This window comes from Sylvia atricapilla, chromosome 12, assembly GCF_009819655.1.
Source record: "Sylvia atricapilla isolate bSylAtr1 chromosome 12, bSylAtr1.pri, whole genome shotgun sequence".
Lineage (NCBI taxonomy): Eukaryota > Metazoa > Chordata > Aves > Passeriformes > Sylviidae > Sylvia > Sylvia atricapilla.
The window spans coordinates 8,660,571-8,684,007 of NC_089151.1; the positions used below are offsets into that span (position 1 = coordinate 8,660,571).

General features: G+C 42.1%; 1 protein-coding gene across 1 annotated transcript in view; it reads left to right on the forward strand.

Moving 5' to 3' along the window:
* Positions 1-98: 98 nt before the first annotated feature.
* Positions 99-23,437, forward strand: part of AMFR (autocrine motility factor receptor) — a 28,348-nt gene continuing 5,009 nt past the window's right edge. Inside the window, exons 1-12 of the mRNA XM_066327795.1 lie at positions 99-497; positions 1,941-2,033; positions 3,835-3,999; positions 5,729-5,881; positions 9,160-9,200; positions 10,983-11,115; positions 11,641-11,774; positions 13,434-13,544; positions 16,403-16,593; positions 18,230-18,333; positions 20,300-20,434; positions 21,085-21,168. Of these exons, the coding sequence (XP_066183892.1) occupies positions 276-497; positions 1,941-2,033; positions 3,835-3,999; positions 5,729-5,881; positions 9,160-9,200; positions 10,983-11,115; positions 11,641-11,774; positions 13,434-13,544; positions 16,403-16,593; positions 18,230-18,333; positions 20,300-20,434; positions 21,085-21,168 (1,566 nt within the window). The 5' untranslated portion in view covers positions 99-275. The remainder of the gene's footprint in view (positions 498-1,940; positions 2,034-3,834; positions 4,000-5,728; positions 5,882-9,159; positions 9,201-10,982; positions 11,116-11,640; positions 11,775-13,433; positions 13,545-16,402; positions 16,594-18,229; positions 18,334-20,299; positions 20,435-21,084; positions 21,169-23,437) is intronic.

The following is a 23,437-nucleotide window of genomic DNA, read 5'->3' on the forward strand; positions in this document are numbered from 1 at the left end:
TTTCGGGGCTCCCGCAGGCCCGTCCGGCTCCCCGGCCGCTGTCCCGGGCGCGGGGGGTGCGGGGCAGGGCCGGGCCGGTGGAAGCGCCGCCCCGGCCGTGACTCAGCGCGCGGGGTGACGGGCGGACGCGGCGCCCGGAGCGGGGGGTTCGGGCCCGGTCTCTTTTCCTTTCTCCGGCGGGGGCGGCTCGCCCGGCCCCGGGGAGGGGCGGCGGGGCGGGCGTTGAGCCGGGGGAGCGCGGCGGGCCGGGCCCGGGCGGCGGCGAGGGCTCCGCGATGCCGCTGCTGTTCCTGGAGCGCTTCCCCTGGCCCAGCCTCCGCACTTACACGGCGCTCAGCGCCCTGGCGCTGCTGGGCGCCGGCCTCAGCGCCTACCGCGCCCTCAGCCAGGCGCCCGGCGAGGCGGCGGGCACCGAGGCGGCCGAGTCTCAGCGCTGCGCCGGCCCACGGGCCCTGGACGTCGCCTACTACCTGCTCTCCGACAGCCTCTGCGTCTGGGTGAGCCCGGGGCGGCGGAGGGGCCTGCGGGCCCGCGGCCTGCGGGGCTGGCAGCGGGATCCGCCTCTGCCGGCACCTCCCCGCGGCCGGGGGAAGGCGGGCGGCTCGGGGGGGTGTCTCGTTATTGTTGTTTGAAAACTGCTCGCGGCATAAAGCGGGGGCTCGGCTCGGTTTCCCCGGGCCGCCTCCGCAGCCGCTTCCCTTCCTGCCTGGCCGAGGCGGCGGGGCAGCGTTAGAGCCGAGCGCCCCGAGAGCTCGGCTGGAGCCTGTCTCCCTGAGAGCCCCGCTCGTCCTGCCGGGGGCTTTGGGAGGAGCTGTTGGGAGCGTTTGCCGCGGACACAGGCGCTTGCTGGGCTTAAGCTTCTGGAAACATTGCCCGAAATGCTCTGCCAGAAATCTGAGTAAGGGGCTGTCAGGTATTCGAGCTCAAGACTTGCCTGCCTTTATTTGTTATTATTTTTTAAATAACACTGAGAGTCTTGTAGGTAAGAGGAAACATTCTCACCATTTAAGGAAAAAAAATTCTGTATCTTTTTAAACCCAAATCTCGTAATGGTTTATGAATTTTGGCTCGCTGACCTGTAGTTGAAGTAAAGGCTCAACAAGGGGATATTGGAAACCTTGCTGAGTTGTTGCTGTTGAACTTTTCATCTGTCTGTCACTCAGAGGTGGCAGTAGTTGGACATTTGGTTCACAGCATACTTGCTTGACTGAGGTGCTGATTTTTAATATACCGAACACATTCATCCTGTTGAAACCTGGTCTTGGGGCCTTAAGGGTCCTGGAAAAGTTTGTCGTATGTCCTTTGGAAGTGACAGGGCGAGGCTTCATCATCCACCTTCTAGCCTTTTTAGCGTCCTGCTTAGGTCAAAAGTTAATTACAAATACCTTTGCCAAATGTGAGATAGCAGTTTTCCCAGGCCCCTGTGTTCTGCTTGTTGCTACTTTGCTGTAAAAAAGTTTCCCAAGAAAGCTGCAAGCCGTGTTGTTACTGAAGGGATGTGTGCTATTCAGCATGTTTTGAGGCAACCTCTGAAACCTCTTACTGTAACAACATATTCAAACTGGATTTTTCTCATCTGCCATATATTAAACAAAATGAGCATCTTGGTGATCTCTAGGTTTTGTCCCCATGTTCTTTTATGAAATTTGGCAATTTGTATGAAATAATTTATTGGGAAGAAGTAGAGCAGTTTGTTGGCTTTACTGCTGTATCAAACTGTGTTAGTATTTCTAGAAAATTAAAAAAAGCAGCTAAGTGACTTATCAGATACTTCACATGTCTTAGAAGAGGCCAGGCTTAAATTTCACCAAAAATAAAAAAGACAACTAAGACTGTTCTGTGAACAATGGCAGGTTTTGTTAGACTCGTTCATTCCACTTCTCTCCCTTCTTCTAAATAGGGCAGAAGTATTTGTTGCTGACTGCTTTATTGCTTTCCAGGTACTAGTGAATACTGCCTGCTGTTTTCTGATGCTGGTTGCTAAGCTAATCCAGTGTATGGTGTTTGGTCCTCTTCGTGTCAGCGAGAGGCAGGTGAGACAGTAAACAAGGAAACTGTGGAACATGACAAATGGTGTGATTTTCTGTATGGGATTGCTGAAACTGCACAGGAAAAATAGATTTTACAATATATGTTTTACCATTTGATTAGCTAGTATATCCACAGCCATCAGCTTCTGGTTTATTTCTAAGGGAATTTTTCCTATTGTATTTTATAAGCCCACAGTCAACTTGAAAATCCTGTTTCTTTAATGGACTCTGTCAGATTTCTTACAAGTGCACCTCACTTAAAAATACTTGTAACATGTTCTTCTCTATCCTGCCTGCACCTGGCAGCATTTCTCCATTGCATTTTGTAGTTGTCAGCACTGACAGTCTTGAGTTCCCTCTTCTTTTGTACCTTGACTGCTGGAGAAGTGCTTTCCATCCTCATACACTGAGTGGAGGTTTCAGAGGGAGTAGGCAAGAAAATCCCCAGAGAAAGACGGTGAGCAGGACTGAAAACTGAGACTGTATAGTCCTGCTCTTGGCTATGTGGAATGTTTGTAAAAATTCAGCAAGGGAACCATGAAAGCCCAGAGTTTTAAAAAACAGGATCCTGCAGAAGATGAAAGCAGCAGCAGGACCTTGAATAGTATCTCTATTTTTTTTTTTTTAAAGTAAGGCAAATGATAGGTTGCTTGTGTAAATGCAGTAGCAGTGGTTTGGAGTGTGTTCACATATTTATAAAAAAAGTCTGTAAAAAGAGTTCTTTAGGAGGAATTAGGCCATGATGATTTTTGACATCCAGAACTGAGGCGCACAAAGCCTCATTAGTAACTGTGGATCTCTCAAAGCCTATTGTATTTGTAATTCATACCTCGTAGGGGCCCTGAGTGGAGTGTTAAAACCCAAGCACTATCAAACTGCAGTGGGCCAGATTTTCTTTCCAGTCCGTGTTGACTATAAGGATGTGGAATTTTAACTGGTGATGGTTTCCAGGAAGTTCTCTACCCCCTTAAAAACTGAAGTGAAAAGCAGTAGCAGTATGGATAGATCCATTTGTATTTGGACAGTGGGAGTTTGCCTCAATTGTCATGTAAAGGAAAGCTGCTTATTAATATTGGCGAGCCTAAAACAGCAGCATCATTAAGGAATTCAGGGCCTGTCTTAACTAAACTCCTGGTGACTTCATCGTGTGCTTTAACAAAACATTTTGTTTCATAATTTTTTTTTATCCCCTCCAAGCTGGCTTGCTGTCTGCTGCTTGAGAACATTATATTATTTCTTTCATACTTCGTGTGTGTGGGAATGGTTTTATTTTCATTGCTCATCCATCTCATTCTCCACTGTAGGCATTGTGATTCTTAAGGACAGACTTTATCATCTTTTCTTAATCATCCGTACTTTGTGGCAAGTTTTTGGAAGCAAGGTGCTAGGCAGTTTGGGCATCTTGAATAACTGGAAGCTCTTCTAGCAGAGAGGACTGTGTGTTTGCAGCCTGGTAGCTGAGTTGCTTGGGCATGAAGACTCAAACTGAGATCAGACTTGCTTTGTGTTGAGCACTGTTTTAGGAATATAGCAGGAAACTGCATTGTGTGCTGTGTAGCACAGTTATGCTGCCGTGGTACAAGAAACTAGATAGACAGTAAGTTCTGCTAGTATTTTTAATATGTTTCTTATCTGAGTAAGGGTAACACTATTCAAGATGTGTATGCAGCAGACTTCAGCTAATGTATTGTTGCATTTCTACCTCCATGGTTTTTTTCCTTTCCCTTTCACTTTTCCCTTCCTTCTCTCCAATGTGTTGATTGTCAGTTCTTTCACTACAGTAACCAAGTCTCTTCCATTACAGCATCTCAAGGATAAATTCTGGAATTTCATTTTCTACAAGTTCATCTTCATTTTTGGTGTGCTGAATGTTCAGACAGTGGAAGAAGTAGTGATGTGGTGCCTCTGGTTCTCTGGACTTGTGTTTCTCCATCTGATGGTTCAGCTCTGCAAGGATCGCTTTGAATATGTAAGTTTTGATTATGGGCTGTCTTTTGGGATGTGCAAATTCTGTTTCTGGTTCAGGCACTGGCTCAGATAAGGTACAAACAGATCATTTAGACCTTTTCCTCACCCTGCACTGAACACGTGCACTTCTCATTAGCTTCAGATACTTGCTTTAAAGTACAGTGTCAATCTTACTCCTTCAGTTTTCCCATGAGACAAATGGAGCTGAAGATACTTATTTTCTTTAATAAATTGCTCCTTATATGAGCCCTGTAATTACTATTACATAACTGCATGAGATGGCTTCATAGGTCTCCTTAGTAAAAGTATCTTATCAGAACATCCCTTAGATTGGTGCCCTTTAGGATTGGCCTATGGAACCTGTTTCTGCTCAGGTTTCACACTCACTTAGATATGCTGAATTTTGACTGCCAGTGTCTTTACAATATACTGTTCAATTTTCTCTCTAAGCTACATTCCACTTTCTGTTATTACCAGGAATAAATTAGGTAGAGATGCAGAAATTGAAGGCTAGGCAAGGAAGACAAAACTGCAATTTAAACAGTAAATCTTGGCCTTTAAACAATAATGGACCTGCATTTTCCTAGTCTCTGCTGTCTTGACATAGAAGTTTGACCTGAATTGAATCCATTAATTTCTTGTTGGTAGATCTGGCCTTTGAAGGTTTTTTGGGTGTTCTTGTAAAATAGTGTCCAGTAAGGCCTGTTAATTCACAGGTTGCTAAGCACTTAAATTTTAAACTGAATTGGCTAGAGTTAGGAAAATTGAGACAGCAGTGAACAAGGCAGTCACCTGGTATTTTTAGTGTTGTTCAGAAAGCTTTGAACGAACAAAGGTCACGTGGGAAGAAATCCTTATTATATTCCTTTTGCATTCAAAGCACGCATAGTCATTTTTTGCTTGGACAAATGATACTATTATGGTTTGCCTTGTGAAGATGCAGCATGTGGGGCTGAACTAGATACAAAGAAGTTAGAAAGCACCCATTTAAAAACAAAACATGGGAATCAACTTTGTTATCAGATCAGAGTGAAGCTTTGGGCAACTCCTTCTTTCCTTGTCCTGTTCTTTCTCATCCTGCCCTGGAAAAAGGATGAACCAACATCCCCTTGGGTTGCCTTTGATTTAAAGAGACTAGGTGTAGCCCTCTGTTAAGGTAGTTAGAGATTTAGCACACTTTGCATGCTATTGAATGACAGAACTGTTTATCAGCAGAGTCTGTCCAACAGTCTCTAGCTGCAGCTGAAATGTTTTTTTAAGAAAATAAAATGACAGTGGAAGAACTATGGGATAGAAGACTAAACTGGACAAATTCAGATCAGCTGTTGGGTGAAAAATTGGCAAAACATTGCTTGAAGACTGTGTATTAAGTTAGCTGTCTTTATAAAATGTGTATTAATCCTAAGCAGATGCTGTGGATTTGGTGCAGAATATCTCTGGTTTTCTTGCACAGGTGATTTAAACAGCTCAAATAATCATAATAATTGTAAATAAAAAATCTAACTGATTGTTAAAATATGACTGTAAATGACAGTTACATGAATGAGGCTTTGGGATAGTGGGTGGATTTAGCTTTATTCTTCATAGTTTATTACATTGTGAAATTGGTTTTATGCTAGAAAGCAAAAGATTTTCCTGAATGAGGCCTTGTTTGGTGAGGTGACAATGGAAGGCAGGGTGTTTGAAGTACTCATTTACACTTGTCATGTATTTATGTATTTGTGTTGCAGCTTTCCTTTTCTCCTACCACACCCATGAGCAGCCACGTCAGAGTGCTGGCCCTGCTCATAGCCATGCTCCTGTCTTGCTGTGGATTAGCAGTTGTCTGTGGAGTTGTTGGCTATACCCATGGCATGCACACATTGGCTTTCATGGCAGCAGAGGTGAGACTTTCTTTATATGTATTGTGGTTTCTGCTTTGCCTTTGACCCCTCACTTGGGGGTGTCCTGGTACGCAATGGGTTTGCTTTTCATTCCCGTAAGAAAGAGACTTTGAAGACACAAACAAATCCTCCCCTGTTTCCCAGAAGTTGCCAGATTGGCATGCTATCTCTCTTTAGCCTTTAATCCTGAAAAATATCTTAGTCTGAAGAAGAGAATGAGAGGATAGACCTGTAAGATGATGCTGAAATCAAATGACAGCTTTATGAAAAAGTAATGATTGTGCTTCATGAACATTGCAGGAAGGGTCTGTAAAACAGCGCTTGAGAGACTGAGAGAGTGTGTATGAAAGTGTAATGTGCACTTCAGCCTCTTTCTTTGAGGTTGTCTTTTCTGTTTGATTTCTCCCCAAAAGGAGTGAGGCATCCTTTCCTTAAAGCATACTTTTGGGATTTGCTTATGTTTGTGTATTGAGTTGTCTCAGCTGAGATTAGCAAAGCATTTTTGTGCACTCCTGAACACTTTGTGCAGTGGACTGAACATCAGTATGTTTGTGGAGTGAACATCAGTATGTTTTTGATGTTGTGGTGGGTTGTTGCACTCTGTCTGAGGAAGTGATAATCTTAAACAAAGGAGAGGAATCCGATCCAAGTATGCTGTGTTGCCACATCATTAGTTTAGATAACAAATAACATATACAATTTATTTTTCTTCTCCTATCTTGAATTCATACTTGGAGTTAGGAAGCAGGAAGGAAAACAACTGATAGTAGGAGAATATGATGCTTGTCACACCACAGTTCAGTTATTCAATACGTCGCTTTGTTTTTCCATGAATACGAGAATATGCAAGACCAGATTTGTAATTAAACAGTGGAAGGGAATTGGAATATTTAACACTGTCTATAAAAGGTGAGGTCTCATTGGTGCCATGTCTCTTATCTTGGCTTGGCAGAAGGATTATCAGCCTTGCACCAGCTCGGGGTGGGTTAATCAGGGAGTGTTGTGGTGCCTGTGTTGCTCCTCAGCACTGCCCTGTGTGGTAGTGTGAGTGTTTGGGGTTGCAGGATGGGGCCCAGTTGTTCATTTTAGTGAGAGCTGTTCTCTGTGCTGATTAACAAAGGAGTGGCTCAGTCATTGTAAATGTGGGGTGTCCAGCCAAGCCCTGGATCCCCTGCTGTGCTGCTGGTGGGCAGTGAGGAAATTTGTGGGGAATACAGAAGGAAGGGTCTCTAGCATTGCAGCCACTGGTGTTTGAGAATATTCTTGAGCTGAGGGCTGCACAAACCCATTGGGTTTGATAGTCCCAGATGTACTGTGGAAAGTTGTCTAATCATTCATGGAATGTTTGTGTATCAGCCTCTGTAATATCCAAAGGCAACAAATTCCACTTTTACCTGGCTTCGTGTACATGTAAGAGCTCTTTGAGTTGTTCTGAATCTTGTGTTTGATAATCACAGAATGATTTGGGTTGAAAGAGACCTAAAAGATCATCTAGTTCCCACCCCCCACCATGGGCAGGGAGTAATGTCCTTAGCTATCATCAAATACATTTATGGTGAAAATAAGCAAAAAATCATTCCCTTTTTAAACTTTTTCATAGAATTTGTGATTTTATCATCCTTTTGTCTGTTCCTTTGCTGCCTTCTAATCTAAGCAAAAGTATTCTAGGCTGTTCAATTTTTTCTCATAAGGAGATTGTATAATATCTTGGCATTTTTGAACATTTTAAATATTCCCTGTATGGATTGGGCAACCATGAGTAATTTTCTTGATTTTAATACCCAGCACTCATGTGAGTGGAATAAAATATTTAGGTTTCTTTCTGTATGGGTACTGGCAGTGACATCTCATAGCAGACTTCAAGCTCTTAGTAAAAAACAATAAATCTTTCAGACTGAAATGTTTTTCTGGTTACAGCTTGTGTGATGCTCCTCGAGAGGGACCCTGCCAAGTGTATTCCATTAGTGTGAATGAATTACATTAAGTTACATTAAGCTATTAATAATCTCTCTTCTGCAAACAATGATTTAGCTCAGGTTTTTCAATAAAGCAATATAGATGTTTTTCTTGTGTTTTAGGTAACTTCCCCTTGTTCTCTGTTTCTTTGTCAGCATTTTTTTTTGCTGCAGAGGGTGGATATGAAATGTGCAGATGCCCAGGGAAAGTTGAGTAGGGACTTGTCTGTATTTTTGAGAAAACATTAATCTTTTTTTCCTTAATATATGTTGTTCAAGAATTATAGTATAGCAAGCAGTCTGTCTATCTATGCATGTTTTCTTTTTAAAGCCAGCTGGTAAACAGTTGGCAGATATGTTGGGTATTGCAAAGGGTGAAATATATATCAAAACACTTAAAGAATATTTTTTACACACTGAAAAAATTATTCAAACTAACTGGCTTATTGCTACTTTGGGAAGTTAGTGGTTTTGATAATTCTTCTGTCCTGTTTGTAGTACTTATGCTGAAGGCATGCCATCAGACCAGTTTCACAGAAGTGGTTTCAGTTACTCATTGTAAATCCCCTGCATCTCAGTGTCACTTGGCCCCTGATAACTACAGGGTGGTGTGGGCAGTCTCTGGGGGAAGCATGTCTGGTGTTTTGCACTGTGAGGGTAGAATGAAGAGATGGAGCACTGTGGGCTCCAGGGATTACAGAGAGGTGATGGGGCCACTGTCTCTTAGATGGTAAGAACCCATGGAAATGTAGTTATCTTTTTGGTGACTTGTCTTTACACTTCTGATCTTACGCTTTCTGATATACTCAGGGTTTTTGTCTGTACTTAGCCTAGAAACATAAGTATGATTAAAGAGAGAAGTTCTTTTAGCAACATTTACATCTCAGCAAAGGGGGGGAATTATCTGAAATTATCTTCCTCAAATTTCTGTTATTATTCAGTTCTTCCAGTTTGTTCTTTTTTTAAGAAGTGGGATGAGGAGAGGTAGTTGGTGGGATTGTGGTCTTAACACTTGCTCAGTGATAATAATTGAAAAAGGCAATGCATCCTGTGTAGTTGGGGAAAATGACACTTAGCAGCACTAACACTAGTGGCTGCTTTAAAAGCATTGTGTCTTTGGGAACAGTTTCTTCCATATTTATTTATAAGCTTCATGGTTGTCTCAGGTATATTGTGCACACAGTCACCTCTAGTGACCATTGGTTCACAGGAACTTGTTAAGCTGCCTAAATGAATTTTGTGTTTTAAAATTCATTGAGCTCCTGCATCTGTCTCTGCCAGAATGTTGTTACCATGTGTGTTCTTTTTCTTCCTCTTTTGCAGTCTCTGCTGGTGACAGTCAGAACTGCTCATGTGATTTTACGGTAAGTAGCTTATATTTTACAGGGTGGTGTTCAGGATGGTAGTGCATATAGCATGTTGATGTGTTTATGTAATGAGGTGTGTGTCATTACCTCATGGAATTGCAAATGCATATTTGGAGATTGAGGGCAGCCCTGAGGAGAGACTTGGGGATGTTGGTGGATGAGAAGCTTGCCATGGCCCAGTAATGTGTGCTTGCAGCCCAGAAAGCTCAGCCACATCCTGGTCTGCATACCCACAGTGTGAGCAGCAGGTCCAGGGCAGGGATTCTGCCCCTCTGCTCTGTTCTGATGAGACTCCCCCTGGACTGCTGCATCCAGCTCTGGGGCCTCCAACACGAGAGGCATGTGGACCTGCCTAGAAGTGAGTCTAGAAGAGTCCTTAGAGATTTTCAGAGGAATGGAGCACCTGCTGTTGGAGACAAGCTGAGAGAGCTGGACTTGTTCAGCCTAGAGAAGAGAAGGCTTTAGTGAAGCTTTAGTGCCCCTTCCAGTACCTAAAGGGGCACCAAGAGAGCTGGAAAGGGACTTTGGACAAGGGCATGGCGTGAGGGAATGACTTCAAACTGACAGAAGACAGGGTTAGATTAGATACTAGGGAAAAAAATCTTCCCTGTGAGATTGGTGAGTCACTGGCACTGTGAGTTGTTGCCCAGAGACGCTGTGGATGCCCCATCCTGGAAGTGGTCACAGCCTCATTGCATGAGGCAGCCAAAGAGACTGGAAAGAGATAATCTTCCAGATCCCTCCCACACCATTGCAGGATTCTATGAGATGAGCAAAGGTGGTTAGCTTTCGCCCTGTTTTTTAGCAAAAGTTTTGCAATTGACTTTTTTTGTTTTATTTGAGTTATGTTTGTGTCTTATCCTGTAGCCTTTATTTGAATAAAAGATTGTACTGGTGTTTAAGTAGTTACAGGAACATTTATTTTAAAGCCAGCTAGTAAACAGTTGGCAGATATGTCGGATAGTACAAAGGATTAAATATGTATAGAAGCATTTTCAGAATGATTTTTACAGATGGAAATGCGTTTTAGGAGTGCTTTTTACACATGGAGGTTGAAATGCATGGATAGCTTCAGTGGGTGGTGATAGCTCGAGGCATGGATTAAAGTGGATTGTTGCTGCTGGATGAGGGTTGATAGATGCTACTTAATATCATTCTCCAGGATTTGTTTTAAGGCCTTGGTCTCTTGAAGGTTTGCTTTGAAAAATTCACATGCATGTGTACCTGTAACACACCTGTGTGTAACACAGGAACCTCTTTGTACAGGTCACTGTCAGCATTTCAGGTCTGACACTGAGCTGTAATGACTCACCTTAGAAACGCCTCATGTGCTGAAAAATGTGCTTCTCTAGTTACTACAATGCTAAGATTGACTTTCAGTACATGAAGTAGTTTTTAGCAAATGCTGCATCTTTTCTATCGGCTGGCAGTGTCTGTAGTGCCAGTGTGGGCTAAGCATTGACTGCTTTTTTTTTTTTTTTTTAGATGTTGCTGTTTAAAAAACAGTAACATTAAAAGAAGTCCCCCTTGAGTGAGCACAGACTATGGGCACAGAGCCTTGGAAGGGCAAAGAATCCATATCCAGAAGTTTTTTGAAAAATGGACAAAATACTTTGAATTCTAGAGATGAATTTAACAAAAAAAAAAAAAAAAAAACAAACCAACCAACAAACAAACAAACAACAACAACAACAAAACAAACAAACAAACAAAACCACCACACAACCTACCACCACCAACAAAAATAAAAAAGAATAATGTTAATTTCCTCACTTGCAGATATGTAGTTCATCTCTGGGATCTCAACCATGAAGGAACGTGGGAGGGCAAAGGCACTTACGTCTACTACACAGATTTTGTTATGGAGCTGACCTTGCTTTCCCTGGACTTGATGCATCATATTCATATGCTGGTATGAAATACTGGACATAATTTTGAACAAATAGACTGGCATTAAAATAAAGGATATTGGGTATACTTTTTTTTTTTTTTTTTACTTATTTTAGAAACCAGATACTACAGAGAAGTTACTTAAATAAAGATGAAAATATAGAGGGGTTGGATTCTGGCATTCTTTCTTCCTGTGTAGTTGAAGTATTCACAAATAACTTTGTTAAGGAGTATTAACTACTGTGTGTAATTATCTGTTTAGTAGGAGTTTAATTAGCTTTTCTTATAGAGTAATATCACACTGAATTATTTTCATTGGCAGCAGGGGATGCTAAGCTGGACAGAACAACTCAGTTTATCCTCATTATAAATGCTGTGATGCCAAAGTTGTGTGTGAAGAGATAATTAATGGTAGTACCTGAATGGACCCAACAAAAGAGAAATTCTTCAGGGCTGGGTTCTCAGTTTCTTTGTCTCTTAAGACCTGATGCAGCTTCTTGTTTCTCATGGTGCTTGTTTCTAATCATTGCTCTGTTTTTTTCCCAAGTTGTTTGGCAATATCTGGCTGTCAATGGCGAGCCTGGTGATTTTCATGCAGCTGCGCTACCTGTTCCACGAGGTGCAGCGGCGAATCCGGCGGCACAAGAACTACCTGCGTGTGGTTGGAAACATGGAAGCCAGGTGAGCCCCTTGCTTGCTCTGCAGTCTTGATGTAGATCTGGTAGAGAGGATCCTGAGAAAGAAGTTGGGTTCTTTTATGTTTCTTTGATACACAGTGGCATGCTGTAAGCTGGACAGATGCAATGTTGCAAACCTGATCCTTAAGTCTCTACACTAGAGTATGTTTTTATCCGTTTTATTTGTTAGTGGGGAGACTCTGTATTTTACAGATATGTAGGATTGACTTGTATAATGGCAGTATTACTGGTAATGGATAAAGTGGCAAAAAGTGAATTCACCTCTCCAGTATTTCTTCTTCTCTATTCTTTTGCGTACTACCTTAGTGATGTGACAGAAGCTCTGCACAGCTCTGCCTGTTTTAGCTGTCAGTTACTGGCTTTGGCTGTGATAGAAATCAATACTCTTAATTTCATTAGGCCATACTATTCCCTTACTGACTGAAATGAAATCAAAATATTAATTAAAACCTGCATAGCTTTACCTTTGTATTTACTAAACCTGAACCCAACTCTAAGATTCTACCTAAAGTAGAGCTGAGAACACCTTGGCAGTACTTTAGTCCATTCTCTTTTAGTGAGGTAATATGGAGAAATTGGGAGGCCTACTAAAACCTGATATTATACCAGGTAGTCAGATTTCTGACCCAATGTTTTCAAAATTCAGCTATATTCTTAAAAATTTTAAGATCCACAGGGAGAGTTTTACTCTTTCTTGACTGTTCTCTCACTGTACTGTTTTAATTTTGCGCCCCTGTGCATTTGATTAATTCTGATTCCTGCTGCTGTAATCCAGGTGGAGAAGGCTGGCTTGTCTAGAAATTCCTGAGGCGCTTTTTTTTTTTTTTTTTTTTTTTTTGAGAATTCATTTAATGGCTGTGATATCATGTTAAGAGCTGCATAATAAGGTTCATCCACAATGCATTGTTTCTTTCCAGTAAGATGCAGCCACTGAATCCCTTTGAGCTGCTCACGAACCTGTTTGAGTTGCATGTGTCACAGACTTCTTGTCTGAATGACTTGATGTGTTTTGGTCATTCTGATTGTGCTGGAAGAACCGCATTCTAATTTACTTCTGAAGCTGCCACTGGCAGCTGCCTTTATGTGCTGCTTGTTCTTCAGGTATATTCCCCACCAGCAGTGCTGTGAAATGTTACACCACTCATTTCTATATAACTGCTTACATGGCGCTGTAGCTTAAATAAAAAAAGGGAGAAGAGTCAAGACAAGTGGGAATGGCTAAATCTGAGGCCCAAATTAGTCACCATAAATGCTTATGATCCCAAAGAGACAACTTAATGGGTACAGCTATTAAAACTCATTTAGAAAAATGACATAGACCGGATCTATACAGATTATAATTTAAGAATCTCAACAAAATGATCATATAATTGTGTGTTGGAAGGTACTAAGTCAAAGCTTTTTGCACTTAGGATGTATGAAGAGATGTGCAAAAAAAGTGCCTGCAAAAGGCGTCAGAGTGATGTGTGTGTGTTCCTTTGCAGTGCCTGGAAAACAGCAAATTAAAAAAATAACAGATCTGTTGGCATAGCTCTCTTAATGAAAAGTTAGCATGGAGGGTAAGGTTTTCTCAGTACTGGATTCTCTAGAGAGGAGGCCATGCTGAGCTTGTGTAGTCATTCCTTCTGTCTCTTCTTTGTAGGTTTGCAGTTGCAACACCAGAGGAGCTGGCAGTGAACAATGATGACTGTGCCATTTGCTGGGACTCCATGCAATCCGCACGTAAACTCCCCTGTGGCCACCTTTTCCACAAGTATGTGTCTGGGCTGGAGAGGCTGCACCCAGCTGAGAAAGGAAGGGATAGATGGGCATGGCTGTAATTTACAGTGGGATGACAAATAACAAACTACCAGCAGAGCTGTTGGGTGCTTGCTGCTTGGGTTGTCTTGGTCTGCTTCCGATTACAGAGTACAAGTCTTTTTCACTCCAGTCATTTTCATGTTTGAGTTGTTCCACCTGGTGCACTTCTTTTCCCCCAAACTAAGAGTGTGCACCTTGTCAGCTAGTGGGTAATTAGTGTTGAGTTTCTCAAACACAGGTTGGTAGATTAGTTGTGTTGATTTTCAGGTGAAGAAGAACAATTGGAGCTGGATCCTTAAATACTTCCCAGATATCAGCTTTAAGGAGAAAACAGGGAGTATTTTTATACAGTGCATCCTCACATGGTGGTGAATCCCCCAGCTGTGGAGACCAGGTCTGAATCTGTGGTTTCTAATCTGTGGCACTAAGTCCATCAGGGCTGTAAAGAGGTTAACCAAATCAGCAGAAAATGGTCCCTAAGCAGCTGGTAGTTAGAACTGGGAGATTTCTGGCCAAAGCACCTCTTTTTACACTGCTTCTTACACTCATTCAGTAGTGAATAGTAGCAGATGCTTGTGGACACAGTATGCTGAGCTGGATGTGATTTTCCTTGAATCCTTTGTAGCAGTGCTTACACACCCATGCCCATCCTTAAATATGAAATGAGAAACAGGGATTGAAGCAGGCATTTCTGGAGGGCCATGTGATGAATATGCAGGTCAGTTAAATTGTCCCTGTGGTATTACTTTCTGTAAATAGCTTTTTGCTTTTCTGGTAACTGTCAAACCAGAGGTTGTAATCTGTGTGCTAATTTGTTGTCATTTATGACAAACCTTGCCATAAATATTTATCTGTGTTCCAAGAAGTCTCTAATGAGATAATGTGCCTCCATAGCAGAAACTCCTTTTCCAGTGCTACTGAATCATGTGAATATTTAATCACCTGCTGAGCACTTGAGAAGCCCAGGGTCTTCTCTTCAGAAAGTCATTTTCTCTGTATTTAAAAGGATCCTTTTGTATTTTTTTCTGAAGCAGTTATAGTTCTGAAGCAAGTTACACTCCTTGGTGCTTTTAGAGAGGGAACATGTTTCAGTGGATGGCTTGCATATAAAACCAGATGTAACTAATAACCCTATTTACAACCTGAGAGTGGTTTCTCTCCTCATAAAAGCCTGGTGATTTTGTCGACAGGCTGAACACTGTGTCCATTCTCAATTATGTAGGATTTTTTTTTCCCCATCAGTTAATTGGAGTGGCAGAGAAGGTGGCAGGGAAAATTCGCATTGCTGAGATCAACCCTGTTCCCAAATATTAAAGAAATTTAATGGGAATAGGTGTCTGAATCTTTTAGGCATGTTGAAACTCTCTTCTTTACCTTCTAGGAAGCAGGCAATTTCAAGAGTTGTTGCTCTGAAAGGTTGCCAGTTGTTGACCTGCTGTTTGCCCTCCTCCTCCTGAGGTGCTGTGGGTGACCAAGCCCTTCTGCCTGTGTGGTGCACAATGGGTGTGACCACAGCTGGCTTTTTGGGTCTGGTGCTGATGCAGCTGACACGGGGTTCTGCCCATTCCAGCATCTTGGCTGTTGAACTGTTGAGGAGCAGCAGTGTGGTGGCAGCTGGGGAAACTCCAGGTGTTTCCCAAGTGAGCTTTGGAGTAGAAGAGGTTTGAGTTTGCTGTGGGCAGGGTGGTTTTCCTGTAGTCAGGGAGGTGATGTTGGGCAGCACTGCCAGTGCCAGCATGCTGGTTGTACTGGTAACCTGGGTGGTGGAAGGTGGCAGATGTTTACTGTGGTGCTTTGGTTGTTTTTGGGAAACCCATCACTGTGTGTCTGTTGCAATATGATGGAAAGCACTTCAGCAAAGTTTCAGGAGCTGGACAGAATGCTTGTATCTTTGACTTCACTATAGTCCTGCAATTACAGCTTTTCCCTTGCTGTGTCAACCCAAACCTGTGATGCATACCTTCATTTTGTTTACAAATACACAATTTGGGGAACAGGTTTATTTGATCTTTTGGTATGTTTACCTTTCTAAAGTGTTTTGAGAACTTCTGGAAAAAACCCACCCTGCAAATATGAAGTATGTGTTATAATATTGATAAGTGTTCAGGCCTGTGAAATTCAGTTATTCCACACTGAAAATTAGGTTTAACTTGAACAAATACTGCAATTGGGTCATATCAGCATGAATCAAAAAACATGCACTGCTTTGAGTGTTTGAGCCTCATTTCAAGCACTTCCACTTTCTGCAGGACAGAAAATTTCAGAGTTAAGGAAGGATTGTAATGGTACAGAATTGTTAGTATTAATAAATCTGTTTAGGGAGTTTGTGGAGTGGTACTGACTTTTGTGGTTTGGGTATTGGTATTTTGAAAAGCTATTTGAAAACACTGGAGGTGCCATTGCCTCATCACAGGCAGAGCTGCTGTGAAAATGTGTCAGGATACATTAACTATGCGTCCAGTTGGTTTTTGCCTTTTTCACTTGGGAATGGTGAGAGAAAAGAACTGGTTTCTTTTCCCTTCCAGGCAAAACTTACTTTTCCTGAGCTAGAAGGACAGCAAGCTTGGAGAGTGTTTTAAGCTTGTGATAAATCTGCATGCGTGTTTAAAAAAAGTGAACATTTGAGGATTTTCAGCTGAAAGAAATAAGAAAGCTATGCCAGAGTCATCAGGAGCTCATTAAGGGTATCTCTGAGTAGTCCATGTGTTGATGTTGTGTACAGAATATGCTACAGCTGCTTGGTGTATTGGTGATAGTGGAGTCTTGGAAAAACACTGCAAGCTCACCACAGTGTTACTGTTTTCCTGTCAGCTCCTGCCTGCGGTCCTGGCTGGAACAAGACACATCTTGCCCCACCTGCAGAATGTCTCTTAATATCACTGACAGCCATCACGTGAGGGAGGATCACCAAAGGGAGAATCTGGATGAGAACCTAGTCCCTGTGGCAGCAGCAGAAGGCAGACCACGCCTGAACCAGCACAATCACTTCTTCCACTTTGACGGTGAGCTCAGCACATTTGACATCTGCTGCTGTTGCCCCAATAAACAAAGGGGAGGAGCAGCCTTCTGTAGAAGGGAATTCTCTCTGTGCTTCAGCTGAAGCTCAAACCGTGCTCTGCTTGTGTTTGTCAAACACCACTGTGCTTCTGGTGGTTCTTTTGCAAGAGCTCAGATGTGTCTCTGAGGTTTCCCAGAGCTGTTGAGATTTCTTGAAAGATTTTGTGTAAGTGCTCCCTTTTTTTGGATTTGTTGTAGTCAGCAGCTTAAGTTATTGACATTTATTCATTGTGTGCCATGTTGACAAGCAGAATGGGAAATTCCTGTGTCTTTTTTTGTTGCCATGTGGTGGTTAATCAGCAACAGTCAGAGGAAAAAAAGCCCTCTGTGATGCAGTCTAAAAGTCAGTCTTTCCCCTATGCCCTAGCTAATGTGTGGTTGTCAAAAGTCCATTTGCCACTCAGCTTACAAGACACTTGCAATGCTTGGTTAAGTGCAGAAGATCAGTCTCAGAAGGAATCATGTAGCCACAACAGTTTAAAATGTTTGGGGTTTTTTAGTAGCGTGTTGTAAGTTCTCTCAAAGCAGATGTGATTCCAGGCCACGATAAATTCTGTGTATGGAGGCAACTTGTTTTGAAAAAGGCAATTTGTGTTGTTTGTCTTCCAGATTTTTTTAGAGTTTTCGTATTGTTGTGTGCTGGTCTTCTAGAGTTTCCCAGATTTTCTTGGTAGTCTTGGTGTTTCTCAGATGATTTCAGTATTGCAAATATTCAGCTTCGGGCTCTGCCTTTGTGGAGCTCCCATGAGGCAGTTGAGATACTGCAGACTTACCCAGTGACCTGTTCCTCATCTGTGCTTGTTTTGAAATCTTTGGAGATTGTGGTGGGGGAAAATAATGGGCAGAGAAAGGTCAGACAATTTCTAGGTACATGGAGACTGCTGATAGTTTCTGTATGGCTTCCACTTCTGGGGTGCTTTAGGTCTCCAAAGGACATTTATATTTAGAATAACACTGTCTTTTTGATGGCTCTCCAGTGGCTTGGAGACGTGCAGGATTACCATGGAGATAGAAGGCAAAGTAGCATAGAGCAAAGCCCATGTTTATTTAAGTGGCAGCACAGAAGGAGGAGGGAGCCACCCATGTGCCCTACTCCCTTGAGCTGAAGCACACTATTGCAGCAGTCACTTTTTTCAGTTATTCTGTGTCCCTTTGAAGTAGTATTTCTCAGTGGTAACTCATTTTGGACCTGGATTCAGATTGCTTAGAAGCTGTCCTGTTTTTGTAAAATTGCTGGATTTAGTAATATATTCCAAAACTGGATTTGACTCTGGATTATTTTTATTTTCACTTTAATAGGAATATTAAAAAAAGAAAACAAGGATGTGTTGCTTCCTTGATCCATTTCCAGTCCCCAGATTGTTAAACCATTGTGACAGTGTTTGAAGAGAGTATGGGCAGTTACTGATTCCTTCCAGCCATCTCCATGTCTGGAGATAGATTAGGGATAGATTGCACTGCAGAACTCTCTGCTTGTGCCTTGTGGAATATGAAGACTTATGTTAAATACATGTAGAAGTACTTGGCCTGCTGAGATTCTCATGCTCTTTCTTGACTTTCTTGGTGATTTCTAACTCCCAGGCTCCAGAATTGCCAGCTGGCTGCCCAGTTTTTCTGTGGAAGTGATGCACACCACCAACATCCTTGGAATTGCACAAGCCAGCAACTCCCAGCTCAATGTTATGGTAAGACTGCGCCTCAGCCTTCCTGTTTGTGTTGTGTAGGGGAAAGGGTTACATGGAAGTGCAGATTGTAAAGGGGAAGGAAGTCAAAACAGTGGTTGGACACTAGATGAAAGCTGTTTTTGTGAGTGAGAGAAGCTTTTACTTCAGTGAAGTTAGGGCCATATTTGGGTTCAAATGTGCCAGCGTGAAAGAACAGGTCTGGAGGTAAGTCAATGAGGTAGAAGAATGACGCGTACTTCCAGGCTAGATAAGCAGACATTTTCTCAGCTTGCTTAGTGCAACTTCTTTAGCTCTTATTCAGTACTTCTCTGACAACTTGCTGCACCAAAGGGTGTGAGTCTGTATCCAGAGAAATTACCTGTTGGTCATGCAGTAACTGATCAAACCATTCCATAGGTTTTGATTTGTTTTTTTAATCTTTAATAGCACTAAGCTTCAAGATAGCAATTTCAGTGTCTTCTCAGTGTGAGATGGACTCTCTAGCACCCTCAGCTTTTGCTGATTCATGATGTTGATAGAAGTGTAGAGGATGAAATTCTGTATTTGTTGAATCTATCCATAAAAACTCCAATGTAGTACAAATAGAAAAGGATGTGGCCTTGTCAAACACTTTATTTTTTTCAGAAGTGCTGTTTTCTTTGAGTTCTTCAAACTACTGTGTTCTATACCATGGTAATAAGTGTTTAGTGAGGTGTCATTTGAAAGTGATGGAATTTTCTGAATATTAGGTCTTTTCCATAGCCTATACTTGTGTTTAAGTATCAGCAGGGTAAGGCCACTATTTTTAGGGTGTTTGAGGCAGGGAGGGACCAGTAAGATGTTGGCAGATGATTTATTAGTTAAACATGCTGAAACTCTCCATCTGAGGTCAGTTTAATTTTTCTTTTACTGGACACAGTGATACAAATGGGCTTTTGTTAAGGATGAGTAATGGTTTTTTAGGATTGTGTATTATCAAAAGTACAGTAGCAACTTACATTAAAATGTCGACTTTAATGGAAAGCTGGTTAAAGGTTAGCAAATTATTAAAGTGCTACACATTTTTAATAGAAAATAGCAGAAACATTCTGCTTTGTGTTTCTGAATAAAAACCTAGGGAAGTATTTTTAAGGGGAAAGCCAGAGGCTGAAATGCTAAATCAGTTGTTTTGGTCACAGGTTAGTACAATGGAGGGTTAGGTTTGCAGCAGTTGCTTGTGTTGGAACTCACTGTCAGTTGGGGCATAGTTTTTGATTTGTTCTCAAAAACTCCTTCCACCTTTCATTTCTTTTTGCTGTTTTCACTCCCCTCTGCCTTTATGACTTGAGGCATTAGTGAAAATAGAGTTTTAAATATTAAATTAAATCATGTTGTTCGACTCTAAAGGCATATTATTTGTCTTCCCTCTTACCTTTACTTATTTAATTCAGATATTATTTAACTTGAAATTCAATAATAACAGTTCCCTGAAAACTCAGTTTAATTTACTTGAATTTTCAGACCCTATTAAACTGGTTTGCAGGGAGGGTGGCTGGAGGGAGTGGGTTATTAAAACTTACTCCACTTGTCCTTATCACTGCCAATTTGGAAACAATATGGCTAAAAAAAGCAACATTGCTTTTTCTTCACAGTGTTGATCTAACTTTCAGTCACCCCTGAGTTTTGTGTAGATCTTTATTAAAGATATAAGGCTGTCATAAGAAGAGGGTTGGGAAGCTTTTGAAGCCTTTGTGCATCTCCAGGCACTGTTCAGGGCCATGTCATGTCTCCCTAGGAGCTGCTGTTTTGGTGTTGACTTCAGTGCAGGCAGCATATTGCCCTATAAGTCAAAGCCAGCATGGGTTTTCTTTCTCTGTTCCTTCTGTCTGTGGGTTTGCGTATCATTAGCAGCATCTTTGAGCTGATAATATTTTTAATCTCTTTCTGTTGACGTACTTATCAACTAACCTCTATTTACTGCTGATACTGACTGTATTGCTTTCTCCAGGCCCATCAGATTCAGGAGATGTTCCCTCAGGTTCCTTATCATTTAGTTCTGCAGGATCTGCAGCTAACTCGTTCTGTGGAGATCACCACTGACAACATCCTAGAAGGGCGCATCCAGGTGCCTTTCCCCACACAGGTGAGTCATAAGACTGTGCACCTAAAATTACTTTCTTTCTTACCACAGCACTGAGCCTCTTAATAATTGAGTGAGGGGAATGAAGCGAGTTGAAGCGCTGGTGAATCTGGGATTTGTTTTTCCCTTTGTTTAAATCTCTGTAAATGCAGTGTATTCAGATATGTACCAAAAATATATTGAAAATGTCCTACCTAGACAAGAGACAAGTATTTGCTCAGTTAAAGCAGCTCTTCTTGGTCTCTCTTGTGCAGAGCTTTTAGAACATTTCCAGTTGATATCTCTGCTGACAGATAATTGAATTGTACCACTTAGGAAGATTTTTTGCAAAGAAAGTCGGCAAAATGATGCCTTGTTCTTAATTAGCGCCAGCAGATTCCAGTAAAGCAGTCTGGCGACAATGTTTCTGTTAATAAGTATATTGAATTCTGGTCCTGTGCACATCAGATAGTACTGTTATCTGGAGTCTGCGTGTGGGGAAGCAGAGAGAATTCTCTCTCGACCCAGAGCATTCTGTTTATTGCTAACTTACCTGTTTCTAAATTGAACACAATGCCTGACATTGCAGAGGGCAGAGTTTGAATGTGTTCAGAGAACTCGGGTTTTTTTGCTATTTCCCACACTGTATTAAACCTGTGATGTTTGCATTTCAGCGTGCAGATAGCATTAGACCTGCATTGAACAACTCTGTGGAAAGGCACAGTACTGATCAGGAGGATACTGGAACTGTCACACAGGTAAATTGGCATAAAAATGGGCAGAAAGCACAATTAGAAGCTTCATGGACTGGTAGGTGCCTTTGGTTCTGTACCAGGTCAGGTTGGTGGCAGCCCTTCCTTGCATTTCACATCAGAGCTAACACAGTCAGGCAGATAAATCAGATATTAATATAGTGCCCCTGTAGAGGATTATCTGTGTGCTTTTCTTTTTCTTCCTTGAGGGAAAGTGCTCTCAAATGGTACAAAGAACAGAAGATCATCATGTCTCTTTTCATGTCTGGTCAGCCCATGCCTGTCTATGGAATATGAAGAGCAGAATGCTTTGCTCTTTCCCTTTCTCTTCTCATTCCCATTCTGTACATCCCCAAACACTTCCATTAAAAGGAGGAGTATTTCTTTTCTGAGTATAAGAATTCTTTTGTGTTCTGGAGGAAGCACTTTAGGACATGGGGAGCTTTGGTGGGAATAGAGTGAGATATGAACTGGACCAAGAGATAACAGCCTTTCTATATACAAAGCACAATATTGGGTTTTGTTGTTCTTTGCTAAGGCTTTTACTAAGCAGCATGTGCTAGCTAAAGTGTGGCAGGGACAAAAACTACCCTGTGAGTCTGGTAAGATCTCATTTCACTTTTGTTTTCCCTGACTGTAATAGGGACATCCTCAGGGTTTCTGTTTTATAAATCTCCCTTTCTGCTGGCTGAGTGAATTTGTGAAGTTGTGACTTTCTCTGCAGCCTTTAGTGACCTGAATAGCCAACCTGTTACTACCTGGAATTCAACTGTGGCAGTTTCCTTGTTAGCAGATTGTAAGACAAAAGACTTTGGTTGTGTCTGATTATGCAGTTGAGGCTGAGGAAGAGGTGGTAGTGATGGTACTGGTATTTGGTAAGAGCCTGGTAGCAGCTACAGAACTGCAGGAATGAAAATCTTGGTCTGAATCAAGGGAGTTCCTGTGAAGGTTTTGGAGGCATTTGCCCTGCTCTTAAATGAGAGAAACATTTCTTCATAAAGATGTTTTTACCAACGTTTTTGTTGGTAAAAACTAGTTTTTACTAACTAGTTATCCTTAGCTTGATTCTGGCTTCAGATCCCACTTCGAATAGTTGTGTTGCTGTTCATCTTTCTTCCCTCCTGCCTGGCACTATCTTTATTTTCTGTCCTTCCTTCTACAGAACCTGAAAAACCTGGGAGTGGTGTCCATACATCAGCACTGAGCACGTGCTCTCTGATAGAGATGCCTTTTTGCTTTGCAGTGCTGCTGAGCTCTGCTCAGATGATGTGTTCTGGCTGGAGCAAATGGTGGTTTGGATGAAGAACCTGTTTTTATCATGTAGGACAGCACAGAGATGACCTGGAGACAGTTGTGAATATCCTGCAGTTTAGTCAGGCTGCTGGTGGCTGCTTGTGGGGGATGAACTGGTGGCCTCTGTGAGGGTTTTCCTGCATGGATACATGCTGTGCCAAAGTGGAATCACACACAAGAGCTGAAGTGGGAGACTGAGACTGCCATGCATAGAGAGACGTGCTGCTGGGTAGTGTTGTGGAAGCTGGAAGCTTCCTCTTCCTGCCTCAGAAATGCTTTGTGCATTTAGCGTTAGCTTAGGCTGCCTTTGGACAAACTGCTCACTCTTCTTACAGAACTCAGAGTTCTACCAAGGAGCGTTACTTAACTCCTTGCTGGGAGAGTATTTCTGTTGAGGAGAGGAGCCTTGGGAGCCTCTGGCTCTAGGAAACTCTTGTCACTTTGGTGTCCCCTTGATTGTGATTTTAATTTGTAACCAAATACCTGGTGTATCTCTTTCGGCTTGCCAGAAGAATCTGTTGCTGTAGTCAGTCAAAGGCTTGTTTGTGAGAAAAGGGCAAGCAGCAAACAAGCTACATAAGCAGCTGCCATCATCTCCTCTGAGTGTGACTTGAATTTCCAAATTGTGGATAGATAGACCTTGACACCTTATGGCACAGTCTCTGAGAGAGACCGTGGAAACTCCCATTTCCTTTGTGCTGCAGCCTTAGAGTCAGTTTTACAAGTATTCTATCTTTTTTTTTTTTTCCCAGCATACCCACTGGGAATCTTTTTAGATCTCCAACAGCAAGTGGAGATCAACAACAACCCATCATTTCTGCTTGTTGGAAACAGAACTTCCTAGGGCAGCTAAGATGCTCAAATAAAAGAGCTCTTCTTCATGAGTAGTGTTGGTTTTCCTAGTACCTTGTCATATTATGACTTCATTCCACTTAGAGTTCAAAGGTCTTAAGACAGAGATGATGACTGGCATTTTTTTCCC